This window comes from Phalacrocorax aristotelis, chromosome 3 (genome assembly GCF_949628215.1).
Source record: "Phalacrocorax aristotelis chromosome 3, bGulAri2.1, whole genome shotgun sequence".
NCBI classification, from domain to species: domain Eukaryota; kingdom Metazoa; phylum Chordata; class Aves; order Suliformes; family Phalacrocoracidae; genus Phalacrocorax; species Phalacrocorax aristotelis.
Window position 1 is genome coordinate 51,791,213 of NC_134278.1, and position 23,082 is coordinate 51,814,294.

Here is a 23,082-nt window from a genome sequence, read left to right on the forward strand (position 1 = left end):
CTGCAGCATAAGCCCAGTCTGACAATAAAGGTCTACACGGTCTAGATTTGATGGAAGAATTGAAGACCTAATGCTTAAATCAACACTAATTCAGAATTATCAGCATCTCAAACCAATCTGAAACCTTCTCATCAAGACAATTCTTCAGATAAAGGTCATATGTGCTTAGCCAGATTTTCCACCAATTAAAAAGTATTTTCTAACAGACCAGGCAGGAACAAGCATAAACCATTTGAATCCAGAAGGTATTTTCATTAACAACCATAAACAACTGGAAGTTACAGATCTAGAATACTTCTATTCCAAGCGTGACTGAACACCACTTACACAACAACCCAATTCAAGTATTTTGTTGTTTACTTATGCAACCCTTCTTGTACACAAAGAGCAGAATGGGTAAACTACTGAACAAATGGCTCTTGCTTTATATAAAAGCTCAAGTCAGAGAGGCCAGTACAGTAACAGGGCACACAAGTGAACACAGAGTGGGGCACATTGGGTAGAGAAGAAACAGCAATGGCACAGACAAGGCTCAGGGGTTTGGGGTCAAGGAGGAAGAGAACTTGGAGAATGGTAACCAGAGAGGTTCTTTCAAGCAAAGACCAACCCATAAAACAACAGAGGTGGCAGGAGCAAGGAACAGAGACCAAGGAAAGTGTCTGCAGCCACAGGCACAGCTGGTGGAGGCTGGGAGAGGTACATAAGCAACACAGAAAAACTGGCTCAGAATACAGGGACTGAAAACCTGAACTTGGTTCAAGAAAAGAAAAACTATTTGAAGTTAAGATTTAATACACCAATTAAAAAGTTATGGAGACCACAAATTATCTTTTAAGAGTCTCAAGCTTTTTTCCCAGTTACTCAGCTGCTGTATGTATGGTCCAAGATAGAGAAGTTTTCTTGTCTTGAAAGAGAGACATATTTTCATTTCTCAGATGCCATAGTATTTACACGGCTTAATAAATACTGATTTTCAGTATTTTTTTTTTTTACATAAAGAAGTTTCACTTCATAGAATGGCATTTGTGATTTGTGTTTTGGTATCAATAGTCACAGCCTAAGACGAGCTGGAAGCAAACGCTGTAAGTAGTACTGTTATGTACCCTGCTGTCTTGGGCACAGGAAGTATTTTTCTGTGCCCATAACCGCTTCTACAGCTTCCATGTTTTCACTCAGGAAAACGTCACTTCCTTATGCAGAAGAGTCTGTCTTTCTGCAGAATACTTTGCAGCCATTTGTTTCAAACAAGCACCTCCAAAACGACAAAATAAAGATTCTGCAGATACCAAGGCAAAGTATGCTGGACAAAACTAAGGAAGATTCATAACTCCACAACACTATCACTTCAGATCTGTGAACACTGCTACCTCTTTTTTCCATCTACGAATCTCTTACTAGCAACAAGATAATGTTTGAGGGTAAAAATTTCACATGAGTTTAGGCATCCTGTTCTTGAACCTAAAAATTCTGGCCACAAAGAGCTCACACGGCACTTTGGTGCTAGTGGGAAACACATGGACCCTCATCCATTTGCTTGAATAACCAAATGCAGTAGGCTTAGTGCTTCTCAACAGCATATACAAGGTGGGATCCCACTTAAAAATGGTTTATAGATACATCCATTACACAGTCATGGTTACATTCTGAGTATTTTCTACAGACATTTTCATATGCAGAGTAACACATCTGCAGTAGCCTTAGAAATTCCTGCAGCTAGATGAGCAAATTAATTAGGCTAAGTGAAAGTGTGAGTTGTCAGCACCTCTGCTAACATGCGGGTAACTGCCATGGGCACACTCTTATCATGTGGTATCTCACAGTAAGCACTAAGCAGCTTGCTCCTTTTCATGAAGGAATAAAGGTATCTCTTACTTAGCACAGGATACCACTGGTAAAAGTGTGCCTACAGGCAGGTAGAGCAGGTAAAGGGTTTTGATTTCATATTCTCACTTGCACTCACAATAATGTTGTCTCCATCAAGAAAACACACTTATACTCTGGTCTGCAAGTCTCAGGTGAAGAGGTTCCTCAGTTTAGAGACTACACAGATGATAACTGAGCTGTGGCAGAGCATCAGAGACATCTCTCTAGATTAATGGTGAGTTCATCCGTCTACCCCAATTCCTTACTGTGTTTACAAAGTCAACTCAAGATTGAGGCAATGACATTTTGTCAAATTCAGGATTATTCCATTAAGCCTCCCATAATATTTACGGCAGCTTTCCATCCCTCAAGTTTAAAATAACCAGGTAAGATCAAGAGTGTTCATACTGAGCATATTTGATATAGTGACTTGAAGTGTTCATAGAAATTACAACAATTTATTAAAAGCTGCACAGTTGCTAGTAAAATGTTAATCTTCTGTCCTAAAACTGTATTGATTTGTGAATGTAAACAGAAGACAAAAAGATGTTGGAACAAGCAATGAAGGCAACCAGGCCAGAATAATTTCCACAAGAGGCAAGCAATTTCTTAATTTCCTTTCTTTGGACGTGTACAAGAATTTTGGGGGCAAAATAAGTACATTTACTTTACAATATTTAGTGTAATGTACAGCTACAACATGACATTTCAGATTCTAAAAGTTTGTTCCTGTAGCATATTGCTAGTATCTTAATTTTTATTTTACTACCTAAATAAAAACACATCAAAAGACCATTATGTTAACAGATGCTTTCATGAACAAATACATTAGGTATTAGTATTGCTTGTTCTCATTAATGCAAACCAAAAAGCAGTTCTTGGCAGTCTATAAACAGGTGGTGCTTAAATATTTTAGGTAGCCAACTTCAGACAAGGTGTGGGAGTCTGATCATTAACCGCTTTTGAAGATTAGGCTCTTTCCAAATGACACATACAGCACAAAACCAAAAAATCATTAAGTCATCTTAGAAAAATTTAACCTAACATGTATCAATTATTTCTTTATTAACTTGTTCATGTCTCTGCAGTTATTTGCAACACTTTTATAATAGTTCTACAGTAAGCATCAAGACCCCTCTTACACATTGAATTGAAGTTGCTGTACTGTATCTAATATCATGTGGAAGAGCTAATTAGTTACTGATTTGGAAATCCTACAACCACTTTTCAGCACCAACCATTACAAGGTTTTTCAATCAATAACTAATTGAGGCAGATTCTGGACTGAAGACCATGGTTGAAGATTTTCAGACACATTTACAAGCTTGCCATGCAAAATAACTGCAAGTTAATTAATCATGATATGGGATTGGCCTGACACCTCCAAAAGCCCTGCAGTCAGTAGTACATATACTTCCAATAATATAAATAACACAAACATTTCTGGAAAATTAAATATTTTTTGTTCTTTTTTTTTTTTATTTTTAAAGTGGACAAAAAAGGACAAAAAGTTATCCGCTGTTAAACAAGAAAAAAAAAAAAGCCTGCCAAACCCAAAATGGATAAACCCCCTTTTTTATTTTGTAAAGGATTTTTCCCAATAATCTCCAAATGCTTTACAAGAATTACATATAAACTAAGACATGTCAGAACTACAGACTGTAGTAGCTTAAACAAACATGACCATGATCACACCCTTGATTCTTAAAGCTACTAATGCAAGTTAAAAGCTAGAAGGCATAGAGAAAGAAGATTTGGTACATGTGATTTTGAGCAGGAAAACACAGAAAAGCTGTCTTCAGAGTCAAAAGCCTTAAGGAAGCTGCTCGCAACGTCTTCTCTGAGGCAGAACCGCCACAGTAGCTACCAACTTCAGAATCTAGAGACCTTTGAGTGTTAATGAGGCTATAAAGTTTTTGAGTTAGTATGGTACTTCTAATGAGAACCTAAAATAAAGGAGAGTCACTCCACCTGGAATGAGTGAGCTTTTCTCCCATGTCGGTCAAGGCATGAAACATAGCATTCTACCTGTGCCAGCCACTGCAGAGCTCAAAGTTGCGAAGGCTGAAGGGAGGAGTAACAATTAAGGTTGTGAAGATGAAGAAAGAGGAATATTTCAGGAAAGTCAAAGCTGAGTCAAGGTTATATGAGTAATGTTAAAGAGGTGGCAAGAGGCAGATCAACAGATACAGGAATGTGGGCAGAGGAGCAGGAAGTTGGAAGCAAATGAAAGATTTGTGTCAAGAGAGAAAACAGAAGAGTTGTGAAGAAGGCTCTACGTGCTGAAAACAAAATCTGAAATACTTCAAAACTAATTATAATATTTTTCCATTCAACAATTATGCCTTTTTTTAAAATGAAAGACAACCTGCATAGACCTGCAGTGGCTGTGAGATACCGCCAATTCCTGAGAAATGTTCCGTGATTCATGCCAAAAACATGAGCATGTTAAAGTGTGGCAGATCAAGCTGTCCTAATTTTTTTTTAAATTACACAACTCCAAACACAAGATACACTTTCAAAGAAAGACATGATTGTCCTTGCTACAGCAAATTTGCCCCACTTTACTCAGAAAAATGTCTATGTTTTTAGTGCTCGAAGTTTATAATTTACCTCACTGTTGATGTTGTAGTCTTTGGACATTCTCACAAAATATCAAGTGCGTAAAATGTAAATAAAATCCCTGTGGGAATTTTTATTTTCTTTTTTCAAGCTGCATAAATAGGCTAGGCACTCAACTCCTCCTTTTCCTCAAAGCCAGATTATGACTTTTGAAAAGCCTACTGTGCAACTAAATACCTTTGAGAAAACCCCTGGCTTTCAGAACATACCATCAGAGCACTTTCTACTCCGTGTTACTCTGTCCCATGTTTTGTATATGCTATGCCCATCAGTTGAAACTCTTCTCCATAGTTACAACATCCCTTTTGAAAATAATAATGTCACAAACTTAGGACCAGGGTGAAAGTCTAGGGAAGGTTTATTAGAGGCAATAATAGCTTTAATACAGATTTAATGGCTGTAATGTCCTTACTATTAACAATCCAAAAGGTATCAACTCATTCGACAACTTGAAATCTGATATTAATAAGATGAAAAGGAATACTGACACACACGCCCCCCTCATTCTGAACACATTTTTTTCTGTAAGACTTAAGTGGTTCTTGCATACTAAAGACTAAACTGGACATGCATTGTGGGAGGACTGTACCCAAAAGGTTGAATTTTATAAGCTCAACATATGGGTACCAACCTGAAAAAAAAAAAGAAAAAAACCCTAAGTCATTATTATATTGACATTTTAGTTACCAGCATTTTAATGAAATCATCCTCAGAAACAACGTAAGGCACTTGGAAATTAATGCAGTAGCTGTCCAGTTTTAATGATGGTACATTAGGCAATTTTATCTCACTCCTATTAAGGTGTGAGATATCAAAGAACTATGCATTCTCTGCAGGATAAAAACATGCAGGTGAGCAGTTACTACAGGGCAACTAATGCAGAGTAAATCCACACCCTAGACTGCCTTGCTGTAACTTGTTCATGTAGCCATACCCTCTGCTTTAGTTTAAAATTTTTTGACTGAATTAAGCTACCTAAATACTGAAGGAGGGTTCCAAGTAGTGTGCACCAAGAAAAACAGCTGTACAGTTTCAAACGTTACTGCCTCTAGCAGCCCATGCTGTCTCTCCACTGGAGATAATCATCCAGACAGCAGACTGTTGCAGTTAATGGGCTCCTCTGCCGTGGCCCTCCAGCCCACCACAGCACCTCGGCAAGAAAAAATATACTTTGTCAAGGGCAGAAGTTAGCACCAGGACCATGGGCACGCTCACATCACTGACTGCGTGGTACCCAGCATCGCCTCCAGCACAGCGGAGGGATGGGCGGTCTGAGACAGCACCACCTCGCTCCTGCACAGCTGAACTGAGCGCAGCTCAGTCTTCAGACCACTCAGAAGAGCCACGAAGATGTTTAACGCAATTTAGTCAATCTATTTCAACAATTAATGCAGAATTTCCTGAGTGCTCCCACGTTCACCACCCCGGGGGTGGGGGGTGGGGGGCAGAGAGAGAGATTAGTATCTAGTATGTTTTCCAATAAAGCAAAAATAAAAGTCTTAAGTGAGCAGAACTGTGGGGATCAGCACTTCAGTAAATGACAGGTTACAAAGGGATATATAACCCTATAGACAGGGATAAAGCAAGCATCAAAACCTCCACACTGCAGGAGGAGAAATAGATTGAAAATGAGATAAACTAGAAAATAGCTTGATTTATTTTACATTTTTTCAAACTTAACACCCTACTTGTTGCAATATACACAATAATTTTTATATTATATAGAGAAGATGACTTTTAGGTCCCCTAAAAGGTTCACTGCTACTGCAAGCCCTTCCCATCCCACTACACAAGCTGGAACTGAAGAACAGCAGCTCCCCACCAGAGCAAGGAGACACACACAGAGAAATAAGCCTCCAAGTAAATCCTGCGTCCTAGCAAACAGCGGCAGTCAGCCAGCCACAGCATATGTATTTGCTGACAGTAAAGTTATTAAGAAGCTACTGCAAAATTATACTATTCAGATAACCAGAATTTCAAGCACACACATTATCCAAACCCTAAATGGGTTTGCAATTCTATTGGTTTTAACTATCAAGAACTCAATATTTATTTGATAAGCAATCAGTTTTAGGGCTAAGACTGGAATTCACATCCTCAATTTCAAGAAGCAAAAAAAACTTTAACATCCCATTTAAGAGCTATCATTTCAGCTGAGCTGGCAAACAGCTCATCATACTCGCAGTTCAACAGCCACAAAAATAATTTTCATAGCATTAGAAGTCAATATCAGCTCATTAAAATGTAACCTACTGGAGTTTGCACTTAATTCATAATTCTAACAATCATCATCCACAACTGTTACATCAAAAGTAACTATATGAAAGGTAAATCAAAGTAAAAATGTACAAACACATTTCATGGATTAAAGAAAAATGTAGAACAAGACACATTTGTGAAAAAAAAAAAAACACTCTTTGGCAACAACTACAGCATAAGACAAAATGGCTTGAGTAGCTGAAATCCCCCACTTCCAAGGGGAATTTCAGGAATGCAAAATATTGTCTATAGAATTATTTTCTTAGACATGAGTTATATTTAAGAACACCAGCTACATAGAACATTGTCATGCTAAGCTTTGGGATTTGGGCTCAATATTTAAGCTAGCAGAATAAGCATGCATAAACTGAGCACCACCTTACTACATTTTTATTACTATTTTGATTTTTTTAAAACTCTTAAAATAAGGAAAAAAACAAACACCACAAAACAAACCCCCACAGAATTGGTTAAATGGAAATAAATTAATACAAAACCAACCAAAATTTATATTTAATGTTTATTATACCAATAGGAATCAAACCATCACACAGAGGGGCTAGTTTGGGGGTGGGAGGGAGGGGTTGTTTGAGAATGCAAAACCATAATCCCAATATAAAAACCAGTTTTCAGATGCCATCAGCTTACTTCAATAAAATAAACGAATTTCCACACTGTTTTCTGCTACTTTACAACATAGCACAAGAAGGTTACCGAACTCTTGGTGAAGTGTTTCTACAAGCCGCTGAAAGGAAACCAGAAGGTAATAAATAGCAAGCTGTGCTCTAACACCACTGAGGCGCCGAACAAAGTGGAACAGGGGTCTGTCAAAACACCTCTCATGCATTCACATGGGCTTTAGCTTCCAGAGGGCAGAAAAGCAGCAGATAAGAGAAAGAACAGTTTAAAAAAATCCTGTTAGTAGAAAGGTTGGGTATACAGAGAACCGTACGCATTTAAGACTGACTACTTGCATTACAACAAGCCCTTCTTGTCTGGAAATCTTCGCTGCTTCACTGTTAATAAGTGAAAGAATATTATACATACTTTTACCAGTGCTTCAGATGTGCTGAAGGTTTGTTCCTGTATTTATTAAAATGGCTTTAAAATTGAATTCCAAGGTGTTTTTACATGAAATTCAGAAAAAACAATATAAGACTACCATATTCTTCCCTAAAGACAAATTTGAAGACCTAATGCCCAGTTTCTGAGAGGAGCACTTCACACAGTCACTTCACAGACTGTATAATGGATTTCCTTCATTTTCTTTAACTGCTGTAACTGTCATATTTGGTCTTACAGCTACAGCAAGGCTGATGATTTCTGAAACATTAGCAAGAAAGCAGAAAGGATGGAGGCTGAGGAAGACAAAGTGGCCCTGAGATAAGCCATCAGTGAAACACCAGCTGATCAATCATTTTCTGCAGCAGAGCCAGTTTCTTTGACAACATTCACAGCTAACAAAACTGAGGAATAAACTAACATTCTTTGTTAGTCACTGCAGCTTCCTGGATCACTGATCAAAGATGGTTAATTTAAACACAAGACAATCTGCAACGTTATTGCAACCTCTTAGTAGATCAGTAATAACTACAGTATGCTTGCAAATGAAGAGAAACGCACAAGAGAAAGCACAAGATGGTAAGTAACATGAAGAACAAATGCAGCATTGTAATTTTTTCTTGATTATATGTTGTTACATTAGTTGCCTTCATTGATTTTAACCACTTCTTTTAACCTTCATTAATTTCTACTACTATAAATGTGAACATGTCAACAATGTGGTGCCAACCTTTGTAGCCTTATTCAGAAGGGGCAATGAGTCCAAACAGAATTAATTTGACAGACACACTTGTAGCCTATCCCATTACCCCAAGGGTACCTTCTCCAACACAAAAAAAGTGGTAAGTCTTTTACAAAAGAAAAACTTTTAAAAGCTTCTTCTGAACTTTGCATTTTTCATTTAGAACTCAAAACCCAGTTTATTCGCTCCAAAGAGTCACCTGTACCAGTAAGCTAAATACATCAAGTATTTACTAGAAACCTTCATACAGGGGATGGTATCTGAATTGGGGCTATTAGGAAAGATTACATTTTGCTTCTGTTTTTTCTGTATCAGGAAAAAAACCCAAATAAATTCTAGAATTACTTTAATACTTTTGCTTCCTTCTCACCCTTTTTCCACCTCAGGAAAAGAGATATGAAGCTCACAGGAGCCATATGTCATCTGTTGACTTTAGCAGCAAAACGCAGCCAAAAGAACATTAAATCAGTCCCTTTGTTTCTTCTGACTCATCTGAATTTATATCCAGTCAGGGTTTTATGGGTAGAAGCTTGTTTCAGAACCTCAGGTAAAACATTTTTCTTCAACTGTAATTATTTTTATTAGTAAAAATTAATCTACAAACATCTTCTTAATACCCTTGCCACAAACCAAAAGGTATGCATTAGTCAGTCTCAGAAAAATTGCTGCTTCCATGCACTCAGTAGAGGTAATGCTCTGCACACGTCTTCATACACCTTTCTAAATCACGTGAAGATTGGTTTTTACAACTGAAAGAGAAAAGCACAGTTCTGAGTAATGAGAAATGCACCATTTTTTACTAGGTGCTCCTCAAAATATGCCTAATATTTAAATAGAAAAAGAAAGAAGAGACAAGAATAGGCTGATAAAACTCAGTCTGCTATTCAGCATGTAAAATTTCTGGATCATTTATCTGTCTAGAAGCACATAACCATATACATACACATATAACCACCCACATACTGCTGTTCCTCAGCAGTAAATGAAAAAGTGTATCTTCTCGTTAAAGAGATACGGAAGAGGAAAAATATGTTAACCTTTCGGCTAATAAATACAAATAACTTTCTAAAGTCATCATGGAGTCTAATCTCCTGAAATACGTAGGTTTAGCTTGCATCTCCCTTCTTCTGGGAAATCTGCAAGCTGAGTATGACCATCACTAAGGTTCTCTGACATGCTGGAAAGTCCCCTTCACCCCAAAGAGATCATGCAGATGGAATAATAAAGGATTAAGAGGCCCAAACCCATACACAGCTTGGGAAAATGTCAGTCGGGAGTGTGTGTCCCTACACATTCGTGCACCTTTCCCATGCGTGGGGACACACACGCGCGCGCACACGCGATGACACAGAATGGCGAGGATTACTATTACAGTGTTTTTAAAAAGTTTAAAGACACTGGCAGACAGGTTGACTCGTTATTTATTTATGGGAGGTGTGTGCGCACCCAAACGGGTGAACGGGGCCGAGAAGCTTTTCAAGCCAGTGCAAAATTACTGGCAGAAGGCAGGACCCAACAGTTCTGCATTCCTGCGCAGCAGCTGCTTGTCAAGGGAAGGATGCATGAACCTATGTCTAAATTACTTTTTATATCAGCACAAAAAAGTCCATTTTTAGAATTGTTGGTTAAAGGGGAGTTTCCCACACTCGTCGTTTTACATTTTATCTTTCAAACCCACAGTTCACTTGCTTAGCAAAATGCAAGTGGGACATTTAAAAACAACCTCAGTTCTGTTGCTTTTTGGGTAGCTTTTCTCATTATTTATTGGCCTGGAAAATGTTGGGAGGGCACACGGAGGCAGAGGAGAGACTAGTTAAATACCATAAACTAGTAATAATAAGTGTCAAGAGACTCTTCTCATTTTTCAAAGGCTTTGACATGAAAGCAGAAGTAAAAAGTCAGTACGCACTTAACAAAATTTTAAGAAATTTTCTGGTGCCTTCATACAACATGCAATTCATTTTAATTCTCAGTCTCCGTTAATACTTCCAGCTCATTAGAATAAGAGTATCAAACAACAAAAAGAAATAGTTAACTACATAAACAACCCATGTTATACTGTTTTCACTCAAAGACTTCATAGCACATAAAGCAGTAAGCTACAAATTATACTCAAATAGCTAACAGATTGGGAAACAGAGACAAAGACAGGTCAAGTGAGCTGTGTAATGTGGCAGCAAAGTTCCAGAGCAGAGATCAGTCACAGGTCCATGTTAAGAGATTGCAGATTTACACACTGGCTAGGGGAGGATTACTATCAGAAAATAATGACTGTTGTTTTCATTAATCCTTAAACTGAAAGACAACTGGTCAACTAAATATCTGAAAAATGTTGGAGCTTTATTTAATATAATTGAATTACCAATAATTTAGTAAAATGTTGGTATTCCATACAAACATCACGACGGAGCATTTAAAATACACATTCTGAATAAGTCAATAATAAATGTTTGGGGGGTTTTTAAATCGCAAATTATCAGAGTTAGAGGATGAAAGAATAATTAGTTTAATCATTTCTGAATAGGCTGTGCCTTTGAGGGAGGCAGAAGTTGCCGACTCCCACAGAAAGTCATGTCTGGCCCTTTCAGTCTGGGCTTTCTCTTTCTCCTTTATTTCTGACAGAAGAAAACCCACAGTCTCCAGACAGCTATGGTTTCCAGACAACCCTGAGAGAGAACAACTACTGCATTGTCTACTACACAGCGCTCCACAAGAGATGTGGACATGGAGCACTGGAGAAGACAACTTGCCCAGACTGCAATCATGGCCAGCCAGAACTGGCACTGGTCACCACATGGGCGCCTTGTGGCTCTGCTGAAGATTTACCCTTGGAAAGATACTAGGTTTACTGTTACTGCAGCAGCCAGATATTCAGGGGAGCTGTTAAAAGCCCGATCCTGGGAGCTCACATGTCTGATGATCCTAAAGACTGTCTATAGACATTCACTACGTAAACAGGTATACAGAGTCAAAATTGTATCAAACCTCAGCTGCCTGCTATGTCCTTCCACCAAAACTGCCCAGATTAGCACTTCATAAATTCTGCAAGTGGCAGAAGCGCACAGACACTCCATAATCCACTCCGGGAAGAAACGCAAACTGATTAGCTTAAGCACTCAATGAAAATATCTTCTACAGACAACATAGTGAAGCAAACTACAGTATGCATATATGATCTCCTCCTGCTTTAAAAGACAAGGGTATGGTAATAAAAGTGCTGGAGATGGAAAACCAGTGGCCAAGTCTTCACCACAGTTGGATTCCTCCTCCCTTTAGTGAAATTAGAGTGAAAAGGTTGATTTAGAGAAAAAGGGTTACACTGAAAAAACCACATGTGGATATGGAAGCTTCAACAGCTTAGCCCACTCAGCAGCTGAAGAGTCATGGAAGGGGCAGCTCAAGTAAGATTCGGGCCTGACTAGAATGATGGGGTGTGAGATCACAGAAACCCTGGAAAAAGCAAATCTTGGCTACCAGTGAGGAAGTGATGCATGGTGTTGCAGGGCATGTACACAGAGATGGCTGATAGAGCTGCAGGAAGACTTACATTGGCTGCTCTTGCTCTCTCCATTAGCTGTGTCTTCTGGAAAAAAAATATCCACCTTGGCTTCAGTTTCCCACTGTAACTCCTTTTACTTGTTTTTCTTCCCCATCTTCTACTTCTATCCAGTAATACAAGCCACAAAATCAATTACTGTCTCCGCTCTGTTGATGTAGCTATCAGCTTCAAAGCTCTAAAACATTTGCTGCCTTTCTAAGTGACAAAAACAATCCTTATAGTTTTTGCTACAACCACCTTTCTTCACTGAATACCACCATAAGAGCTGTCATACAGCGTATAAGGGCCCTACATCAAGAATTCGCGTCAGGATTTAGTCACTTGGTTGCAGAAATCTGCCACATTACCACCTATTCTCTTCCACAGCAGAAGTAGGAAAAGTACCCTTTTCTTGCAATTGCTGTTCGTATTTGCTTTAAATGCCAAGGAAGGTGCATTTATACTGACATCATAGACTGTACACTGGAGGACCTGAGAAACAGGCGCTCTCTGCTTTCTGCCACTGGCAAAAATATTATTTCAAACAACTGTAATTACATTCTTCAAAAAACACAACTCAAAACACCAAATCTTAGATCTCTATGTTGAGAAGCTTCAGGTGCTCACTTTGTTCCTACTGGCCAAATCTAGGCACCCACAAATTTACAGGTACTAAAATGGCTAAGGAGGAAGAAGATTACTGATCATACACTTAACACTGCCATCAGAATAGGACAATGTCACTGAAAATGGAAGTCTACCCTTCCCTTATGTCCCATCCTTGTTGTCCTGGTTTCAGCTGGGATAGAGGTCATTTTCTTCCTAGTAGCTGGTATAGTGCTGCATTTCGGATTTAGGATGAGAATAACATTGAGAACATACCGATGTTTTAGTTGTTGCCGAGCAGTGCTTACACTAGTCAAGGACTTTTTTCAGCTTCCCACGCTCTGCCAGGTCCTCAAGAAGCCGGGCAGGGAGGGGGCACAGCCAGGACAGCTGATCCAAACTGGCCAAAGGGATATTCCATACCATATGATGTCATGCTCAGTATATAAGTTTGCCTAGGGGGCAGCAGTCACTGGTCATGAACAGACATTGGTCAGCAGGTGGTGAGCAGTTGCATTATGCATCATTTACCTTTTATATTCTTTTATCATCATTATTATTACTATTCTTTTCCCTTCCTTTTCTGTCCTATTAAGCTGTCTTTATCTCAACCCACAAATTTTACTTTTTTTTTCCCCCCAATCCTCTCCCCCATCCCGCTGAGGCAAGGGTAAGGATAAGTGAACAGCTATATGGTGTTTAGTTGCCTGCCGATTTAAACCACAACACTTCTCCACTTGGCTCCCACACATATATCCATCTTGCCTATGTATTCACCATACATAAGCATTTGTGTAATTGTGTGCTGAATTTGATCAGAGAACAAACTCGCATACAGATCAGCCTTTTCTTTGTGAGTCTAATTTAAACTCATGTTAGTTTTCCAACCCCCAGCTTGGAAGAGGAAGAGAAGCACAGCAGATCAGAGAGGAGGCAGCACGCCTTCTTCTGCAACAGTAAGTTATACATCCAAACCTGCCCAGGGAATCACCCCATCTACAATCTCCCCTCTGTCTCATTTATTCTTTAGCCACCTAAATCTTTTCCTAAACAAATAGATTATTAGAGTGAAAAGGAATTTGTTTGAAATCTCTGCAACGTTAAGACTCACAGGCACCTTTTGTTCTATCAGAACACGTTAACTCTGCCCTCTGAGTGTAAATCAAAATTGTGAGTCCAAAGGTGTGTCTAATGTGGAGTCTTTTCAGCTATATCACTGTTGTTCCATCTATGAGACTGTTTCTGTAAACTAATCTCTTTAATTAGTAAAACAACATAAACTGTCAATTTAAACATTCTAGAGCTGTAGAGGGGCAATAGCAGAGGAACTGGGAAATTTGTAGTCACAAATATTTAAAATTATAATCAATACACTTGAGAAATTTGGCTCATTTTACAAAGTTAGTTTACACAACTATTGCAATGAGCAAGTTCCTGATTTCAGAATGCTGAAAGCAACTATTTAACACAATCCTGGGGCTGGGGGGTGGAGGGAATCTTCGTTTCTCTAGCAAGTTTGATTTCCAACATTCATTTGCAAACCAGAAGTTTTCTCTAGTACTCTGCTTAAAGTTATTAAATACTCAAGGATGTAAGCGGTATCTTAAATTAATTCCTCAGTATGGTTTCTGTGCACTTAAAACACCTCATAGATAATACCTCCTTCCAGGAAAATCTGTCCTATTACAAATAGAAATTGTTTTTACCAAGTTCTAAAGGAAATAGCCTCTGCCTCCTTTTGACCTTAAGCAACTAACATCAACTACAGAAGGGTTATTAGCACAAGAAAATGTGCCAAAATCCTTTCTGTTGTGAACATGAACACGGACTGTGAACACTGTATGGAAGATCTCCGCTTTCAGACATCTCTGCAAAGTAAGGCCTTTGCTGAATGTTCCTGTATAATCTAAAGAATTCTAATTTGGGCGAGCAGGCAACAAAGATATTATAATACCCTTGAATACTGCACTCCACATGCTGCACCTTCTAACTTTCTATTGACTCAAGGTACAGAGCACAATTTCAGATCTCCTTCAACTGGACAGCCCACAGTGTATACAGAGCACTTTTAAGAAACAAAAGCTTAGTACAAAGAAGTCCTTTCTCTAATATTTATCTATGTTAACCTCTTGTTTATAATGAAATGCCCAGCACCTAGCAGAGCCAGGAAAGCCTCCCTCCTCTCACATGTGGGATTCAGGAGTGCTGCTATGTTGAAAAGGCAAAACAATCATTGCTCAACAACATGCAACCCAGCAACAAAATGCCATTCCAAAGGGCTTGATAGGAGAACAAGCGTATGGATTTTTACAGACTTAAGTCAACTCCAAGGTGTACAAACTGACTCAATGCTATTCAAAGAAACCAAAACTCTTAACGTTCCTGTCCCATATTCTATACTGGTTTGAATCTTGCAGTAAAGAAAGTCACTGCTTAATATTTTTAAACTGACAGGAATTCACAGCTTAGCCAAAAAATGCACCTAAAAAGCCACTTAGCACCTTTAAGCTACTTTCAGGATAAGAAAACCAGAGGCAAAATAACCCCAGTGTTACAATAAATTAAAATATACACTAAATTATTTTTGTATTTCTAGAAGTACAAGCGTGAGAGTATTTGGTGTTATAATTTGCCTCATTTTGGGCACTTACCTAAACTTGGACATGTGTTAGAAGAGTTTAAGCTGACATAAGTCTTGGATCAGAAGAGATTAAAGGTAAACAGAGGTTATACTGATTTAGAACGACAATTTAGTTTAATCTTTTAAAAACACTTGCACTTTCATCTAAAAATTTAAAAGGTGCATTTTAACAATAGAATAATCTGATCTAATGGCAGATGATGCCAGAATGACATGTTCAGCTTTCTGCCACCATCTCCAGCCTCATGCTGCTTCCGCACCAGCTCCGGCGCACTTGCAAGCTCCCAGTGAGACCCCTCAGGTAGCTTATCCTGCAGAAAATGAGCTCTGCAGGAGAAGGGTGAATGCTTTGTGCAGGTTTAACTCCCTGAGTGAGCTCATCACCAGTCAGGTGAGTGTCACCCACCAGGCCATTATAATGGGTAGCAATGTCTAGTGGTAGTGAAGAGGGGAACAAGGCTGTCTCCTTGTGGTAGAAACCAGCCCCTATCTCAGCCCAAGGACAGGACATGTATTGCAAGTCTGCAAGTTCACATTGTTCACCAGTTTTATTACTCTGTCATGCTTTTGCCAGCTACTGCCTATCTTAAAAATAAGTGTAACAATTTTAAGGTATCTAAAAATATGGTTCCATTGAGAATCAGAGTTTTTCCAAAAAGCATATTTGGTATTCTAGCTTCTTTTAAAACTCTTTGATTTAAGACAGTACTAAATTCAGATTTAAGCAACATTCTTCAAACACCTCCAAACAAGTACTATCACAAATACCTAACCTCCCATGTTTCTGTTTTTCCATTGCAACATTTGTTAAATAAATTCTAAAGGCCATTTACATGGCTCAGGAGAATTTGGCTATTATTATAAATATACTTGGAGAAACTAAATTTTTTTTTAAAGCAATGAAATAAGCATAACATGACTTTTATGGATGTCACCATCTTTGGTCTACATCCAAAAGCATACTAAAAATAGTAAGAAGAAAGTTATATTAAACCAGGAAAGTACAAGGTGTCTCGATGCAAAATACTGTTTTACATAAAACAGAAGGATATTTTTCCAGTGGATGTAAATTAAAACAGCTAAGAATAAAAAAAAAAAAACCAAACTGCCCCTCATCTTAAGATGACTCTAAAGAGTTGGTGTTTACATATTATACAAGAAACTGATCCCAGTTAAATCATGCCTGAGGTACCATCCTTAGAATCAAAAATCACAATTATGAGCATATGAATAAAAATTAGAGATATGTGAAATTTTTGGTTAACTGAGAATTTAAATTGGTTACTAGATGATTACATTAACTCCTAACTGCATGAGTAGACAGGACACATCCAAAATAACACATTACTGTGTTCAAGATAGAAAATAACTATGTGAAATATCTGAAATTCTTCAGAAATCCACAATAATTTTTAAAAAGGCAAAAGATTCTGAATACACCTTTAAATCACCAGAGTACCAAAGCAATTTTTAAAATAGCTTCCTTTCTCTCACTGAGGTATCCCAGAATCCATTAGCTTAAATTTATTTGCATACCAAGCACACATTAAGACTTCACAAATTTCTGTTCCTCTCCCTTCTCAATTACGCCAACATCAATCAAGCACTATCATTCAGGTGTCATGAAAAATAGTCGCCTTTTTTGTAACAGCAGCCATCACCTCCCAGAGTTCCAAGAGAAAAGACAGAGACATTAGGCACCAGTTTTCTGCAACACATCAACAACAGATAAGACCTGTAAAGTAGCAGCACTAGTCATGCAAAACACCTGGTGCTGCAGGCGGGAAATAGCATCACCAGCAAGAAAATTCTCTAGGGTATTCGTTGTTATTATTATCCTAGATATCATCTTGTATTTCCTACCAAGATACCAAGTGCATTTATGCCATCTGAGTGTATATATATTTAATAGTTCCATGAACACATACATTTCCTTTAAACACAGCTGAATATAGACTTTTCAGGTGTTCCTTCTCAAGCTGTATCTAACTACATCTCAGCACTCTGCCAACGCAACAGCTGCCTCCTTAGGAAAGTAGTACATGTAGCATGAAAATCAGGGTTGTACGGTGCTTCCTACTTTTGCTCATGGCTACTATTCCAAAGGCAAAAAAAAACCAAAACCCAACCACAAAAATATACTAATATCTGGAATTTAACAGAAAAATTGACAATAAATATCATGGAGCAAGGTAAAAAAATGATCCATACCAAAACCCGAAACCTACTTCTGCCCACTGTTATTAGGCATTATGACAAATATTAAATAAAATTTATTTCAGAAGATGTCTGTGACCTGTGTCCAGGACTGCCTTATGGTTATTAATATCTTTTCTTAAAAGATTTGCTCTTTACCCAAAAACTAATACAAGCCCCTAGTTACTATTAAAGATTCAAGAACAATCTGTGTCTCACAAAACTTAGCGATTATAAGTTTCTGGACATGCGTCCCTATTTTGACCTACTGGAGCAATGATGAAACACAACCAAATAAAAGCAGTGGCTTTATAGACAGATTACACTACCTCTCCTACCATACCTACTACTGATGTTGCAACAGCACAACTATTAGAACAGATTTGGCATATTAACCATCATGTTTGTCTCATGCCAAAAATTCTAGTTACAATGCAAGTGGCAGCAAGCACTATACCCATATTAGTATTATTCTTTTTGCAACCCTTGGTAGCGCTTCGCTTGAGTACAAGGAGTGGTGGGAAACCTTAAGGGAAACAGGGTAAATAAAGACAAGGCAACTGACTGCCCTTGTAATCTCTAATCAACTTAAAGAGCCACTTCAGGTCATGAGAAATTTCAAGACGACAACTCTTTCATAGTTCTCTTCCCACGGTCAGAAAAAAATACCACATGGAAAAGAAATACTCTATGAAGAGGCTACTCTTTCACTGGCTTTTATGTTAACTTACACATAAGCCAAACAATGTACAAGGGTATCAATCACTTTCCTACTTAAATGACTTTTCAAAGTTATGCACAAACTTATAAGAATGTTCAACCAACATATATCAGCTGGCCCATGTACTGTTTTCAGATATTGATATATGCAATCTTTTTACCGGATCTAGCATCATTGTCTGAGCTCAGATGACTCAGATAAAAACAATGTGAAAACATAGTTTGTTTTCATGTTTGAAGTCTCCATTGGTCTCCTGCAACAATAACAGGAAAAGCTGTACGGATCGATATGCAAGATTACTAATAGGGGCTTTTCTTCCGCTACCCAACAACATGCACGTGCAACTTTCTTAACCAGGTAATACACGCAATACTTACCAGATCCCTGTGAAGCACCCAGTTTGCATGGAGGTAATGGATTCCATCGAGAATCTGGTAGAGTAGGGATTTAACCATAGATCTTGGCAACTGCATGGGCTTTTTATTTGCTTTTGAGGCACGGTGAAACTTGATAATATGCTAGAAATGAAACAAGTAGAAACAAGAAGCATGTTAGATAAGTGGAAAGGTTTTTTGTTGTGTTGGGTTTTTTTTAAGCTATTAACACGAAATAATGGAATGAAATACGAAGTTTGTTGAACTTTGCAATAAAAAGTAATAGCGATGGGCTCACAATTTTCTTAAATTGTTTTTATTCTCTGAGTTACTTTAAAAAACAGCTGTCAAGCTTTTGTTAATATCTAAAGACTGGCTACTTACCTCCAGTAAAGTATCTTAGACGTTCTCCTCCCTCCCTCCTCCCCATTTGGGATCCTCTTATCCTCACAGCTGCTAGAGCAGAAGCTTCCAAACCAGCAGTATCTACCAGAAAGAGGACCACTCTCTATGCTTTCACATCTTTCCTCCTCCTCTCCAAAAACACCCAGGCAGAGTGCTTGAACTACTTTACTGCTCCCCCAATAAATGAAAATCCCAGGTAGAGAGAGACTAAATAAATATTCAAATAAATATTTATGGCGGAGGAAGGGAAACTCCAAAAACCCCACACCACAACATTAGACTAAGATCATGTGCAGACATCTGAAAATGGTTATATTCTCACTTCAAAGTTTTGGTTGCATACTTCATTGATGATGACAAGCTAGTGGTTCTTGGATTACAGAAGTCAGTCAGCCCACTAGATAACAAATACTGCTTGAAAAACACAGAATGCAGAAAGGGACCCCAGCATTAGTCAGTTGAAGGAATGAAAAAAAGATCATTAAAAGGTTGCTGAGTATCATAAATTATTCATAAACTAATTAATATTTATTGTAAAATCAATGTGGAGGTGATGTGTTAGGTTTGGTTTTGCTACCCCATACAAGAAATAAAGTGGGGTGAGGCCCTTCTACCTTTGCAATCCTCAGACAAGGTGGTGCTACGCATGGCACAAACCCAATCTTAACATATTGCCATTCAGCAAACAACTAAATCCATTTATTCAGCTTAAAAAAAAAAAATCTCCTTTTTGAAGGCGATTCAAAGAAGCATCTCAAATAACAAAGTAGTTTCAATTACATGCTTTTTGAAAGACAGAAATAATAAAGGCAGTTTGCATTTTTACTAAAAGCAATTCAAAATGCTAATCCGTAGAGTGACAAGACTACTAATTACCCAACTCTTTAAATAGCATTTGCCTAGTTCAACATCATCTCTCTCCCCAGGTCAAACAGGTAGCCAATGCTTTCATTAGATGTCTGCTCCTTCCACCACCATCCCCCTGCCAAGTTTGTCACTACTGTTCCCAATGAAAATGGTAACGGGTTAATGTTTCCTCATGGTAAACGCTACCTCTGGCTGTCACCAATACTTCAGCTACTGTCAAGTTGTACTTAGCAAAGGCGTAGACAGTATCATTTAAAGAGAAATAAAAAAAGCACAAAACGCCCCAAATTAATCAGAACAAGGGCCTGCTTACTCCCTATCAGCAGCAATGTTCCCAGTGACAGCCGTGTATTAAAAAGCAATCTAAAAGAAATCTACAGGATTACCAGTTTTTAATATACAAATGAGGATTAGTAAACAAACCAAGCTCTTAGTACTTGATCCTTTAATTGTGCAGTCACTCTGAAAACTATAATGGAAAGCCTTAATGGATCATTTCCTTAGAAAAGTTTTTTCTTGTCATGTCACAAGAATATCCTGTGCCAAAACTTCAGCTGGGAGTCCCTACCTTCCAGTACTGCACAATGCTCACCAGATCATGACCTTCATGTGTAATTACAAAAGGAGTTATAAAGCAGTTACAATACCACAAACCCCAAACATACTGTGTATTAATACATAGTATGAAAAAATACAGGAGCAAAGGTCACAACACAGAGACCCATAAATCCAGCTCAGCCCTTTTTCAGGATGCATGTAATCACTTAAAGGGATTTCTATACCCATTTAAAAACTGAGTAGTATCCACACAGAATATTATTCCTTATAATAAAGGCATATAGAAAATGAAACTGAAAAGCGACTCATAGGACACAGCTAACCACAGATATGTTAAGGAGGAACACTCTGCCTCTGGCCCTACCACAGCCCCTCGGCTACCTCTTGAGGAAGGGGGCATGACAGCACCAGGCTGGTGCCCTCTCATTTCTGCCCCCGCCCTCCCAAAGGATTGGGAACCCTGCCAAAGGTTTTGTCCTGTGAGAAACTAAAGGACTGAGCAGATGCTTAAAGCAATAGAAGAACATGTTCAAGAGCAAGCTACTAGTATGCCAGGGCCATCCATTAGATTGGCAAAGCAAAGCTTACACCAGGGTGCAGGAGGGGAAGGTTTCCGGCAGTGACTCAAAGCAGCAGCATCCCTCTTTCTTCCTCTTGTTCCACAGGAACACCTAGGTGAACTTTGGAGGCAGATAACCTGCCCTTACGCTGAGCTTTAGGTATGCAAGTTACCTCTAAACCAGAGCCAGCACAACTAAATCAGCACAGCACTAAGCTAAGTTACCCAGCCAGACTTGCCAGCTGAGGCTCACCACCACCACCACACAAAGCTGGCTCACACTCCAGGAGACAGCAAAGCTTGCTCTTACCTGCCTCTGAAATACCACTTAGGCACATCCTAAATCATACCGGCTCTGATGTTGATTTGTCCCAGTCAGAAAGGCTAAGAAAGCACACTCCTTTCTTGGAGGAGTTCTTGAATTGCAGAAGTGAAGTAAAACTGAGTTTTGCTTTAAGCAAGCAATATCACCATTAGACAAAATTCAATTTCCTACAAAAGCAAATAAAAGGTATTTTTGCAAACTTAGTCTACAGAAGTTTATCTTCGTCAAATCACAGACTTCACCCCATCACAGTTTAGATTAGAGAACTGAACAAAAATTAAACTAAAAACATACTGCAGGGCCATATAGTACAGGGAACTGAAAAGCTGAATTTGCCTCACACCATTCGAATGAATCCATAGTGCTCGTGACTAAGACCGACCCTCGAGAGTTTTGTAATAAAAGCAGTTCATCGAATTTATTATATGCAGCTAGCCATATGAAGAAAGACCAACACACAGAACCAACACTGAACAGCAATTTTAACAGCAGTGTCCATCTAAGAAACAGAAGGGCAAATAGGTGCCACTGCTGAACAGCATCTCTTCTGCTGGAGGCAGCAAGCCCAAGCTTTGTCTTATTTCTTTACGTTTTCAGAAATGTATCTATATGGCCCTAGCACTGTTGTTGGAAACTATTCCTCAAAATACTGTATCAATAAATAGATGAAAAAGAGCATTAGAACAGAAATAAATGAATGGTCATAACAATTTCACAAAAGTTTGAGGTCTGCCAGATCAGGTGTACAGTAAGCTCAAAAGCAAAGGATGCCATACCAGCACAGCCATGCTAAAGGAATTTTTTTTTTTACCTTGAGCAATTCTGCTGTCTTCAGCTATGGCAGGGAGATGTGCTCTTTTCATGTCAAAACATTTAATAGTTAATGGTTTAAATCCAAGACCTCAGGTGTAGAAATGGGTGCAGGTGCCAGTACAAAATAGGACATTCTTTATACATAACCGCACTATGCAAGTGGATACGGCATTCTCTACTAGCTTCACTTCCTGAATAGTGCCAAAGTGCATCCTCAAGTACAGCATGTAACAGCCATAAACTTAGACCTAGTAAAGGTATCGAATAATTTACAGGAATTGTTACCTGCATTTCCCATTCCCCAGACAACTGCCTTAACTGCTAGGCTTCAAAACCCCACTCCTCCTTTCTCTCATTCAATAAATCTTGTTGCAGAATAGCACAGGATCAAGACTGTCCCCATGAAACAGGAATTTGAATCCTGACAGGTATGAAGGCCATTCTGCATCTCTCTCCAGGAACCAGAAGGTGTGCTTGGACATTGCAGCTTCTTGCTCAAGTTCTTTGCTGAACCTTACCCCTAATGGATAACCATTAAGAACAAAACGTGAGGACTGCCACAACCCAGTCAAGTCAGAAGCATGTTTGTAGTAAGATGACAAGCAGACAGAGGGTCAAAGAGCTTCAGCATTCTCCATATCCTTTTCACTGTCACTCCCTAAAGATTCCTGTATTCTGTATAATTCTTGTATTCTGATGGACCACCTGGCCACAAAAGCTGGAAAATACCTAGACACATTCAGCAAAAGTTTAAGGAAGCCTTAATTGTCAATGCGCATTATACCAGTCACATGCTACAGAACAGAAACCCATCCCCAACATTAACCAGCCATAATTTCATTTTAATTAGTTCATTAGAACACTGTAGGTGCAGGCTCCCCTTCTGATACATCTAAGATGCTTCAAAACTAAAGAAGAATGCTTGTCATAC

At 38.6% G+C, this 23,082-nt stretch overlaps 1 protein-coding gene and 1 long non-coding RNA gene across 2 annotated transcripts in view; one reads left to right on the forward strand and one right to left on the reverse strand.

The window, feature by feature from the left end:
• Nucleotides 1-23,082, reverse strand: part of CDK19 (cyclin dependent kinase 19) — a 136,208-nt gene that overhangs the window by 52,922 nt on the left and 60,204 nt on the right. The window contains exon 4 of the mRNA XM_075087448.1: nt 18,628-18,768. Coding sequence (XP_074943549.1) covers nt 18,628-18,768 — 141 coding nt within the window. The remainder of the gene's footprint in view (nt 1-18,627; nt 18,769-23,082) is intronic.
• Nucleotides 998-22,618, forward strand: LOC142054643 (uncharacterized). Its single transcript, XR_012659634.1, has 3 exons — nt 998-8,385; nt 13,587-13,648; nt 22,527-22,618. It is a non-coding gene; the product is annotated as an uncharacterized LOC142054643 (long non-coding RNA).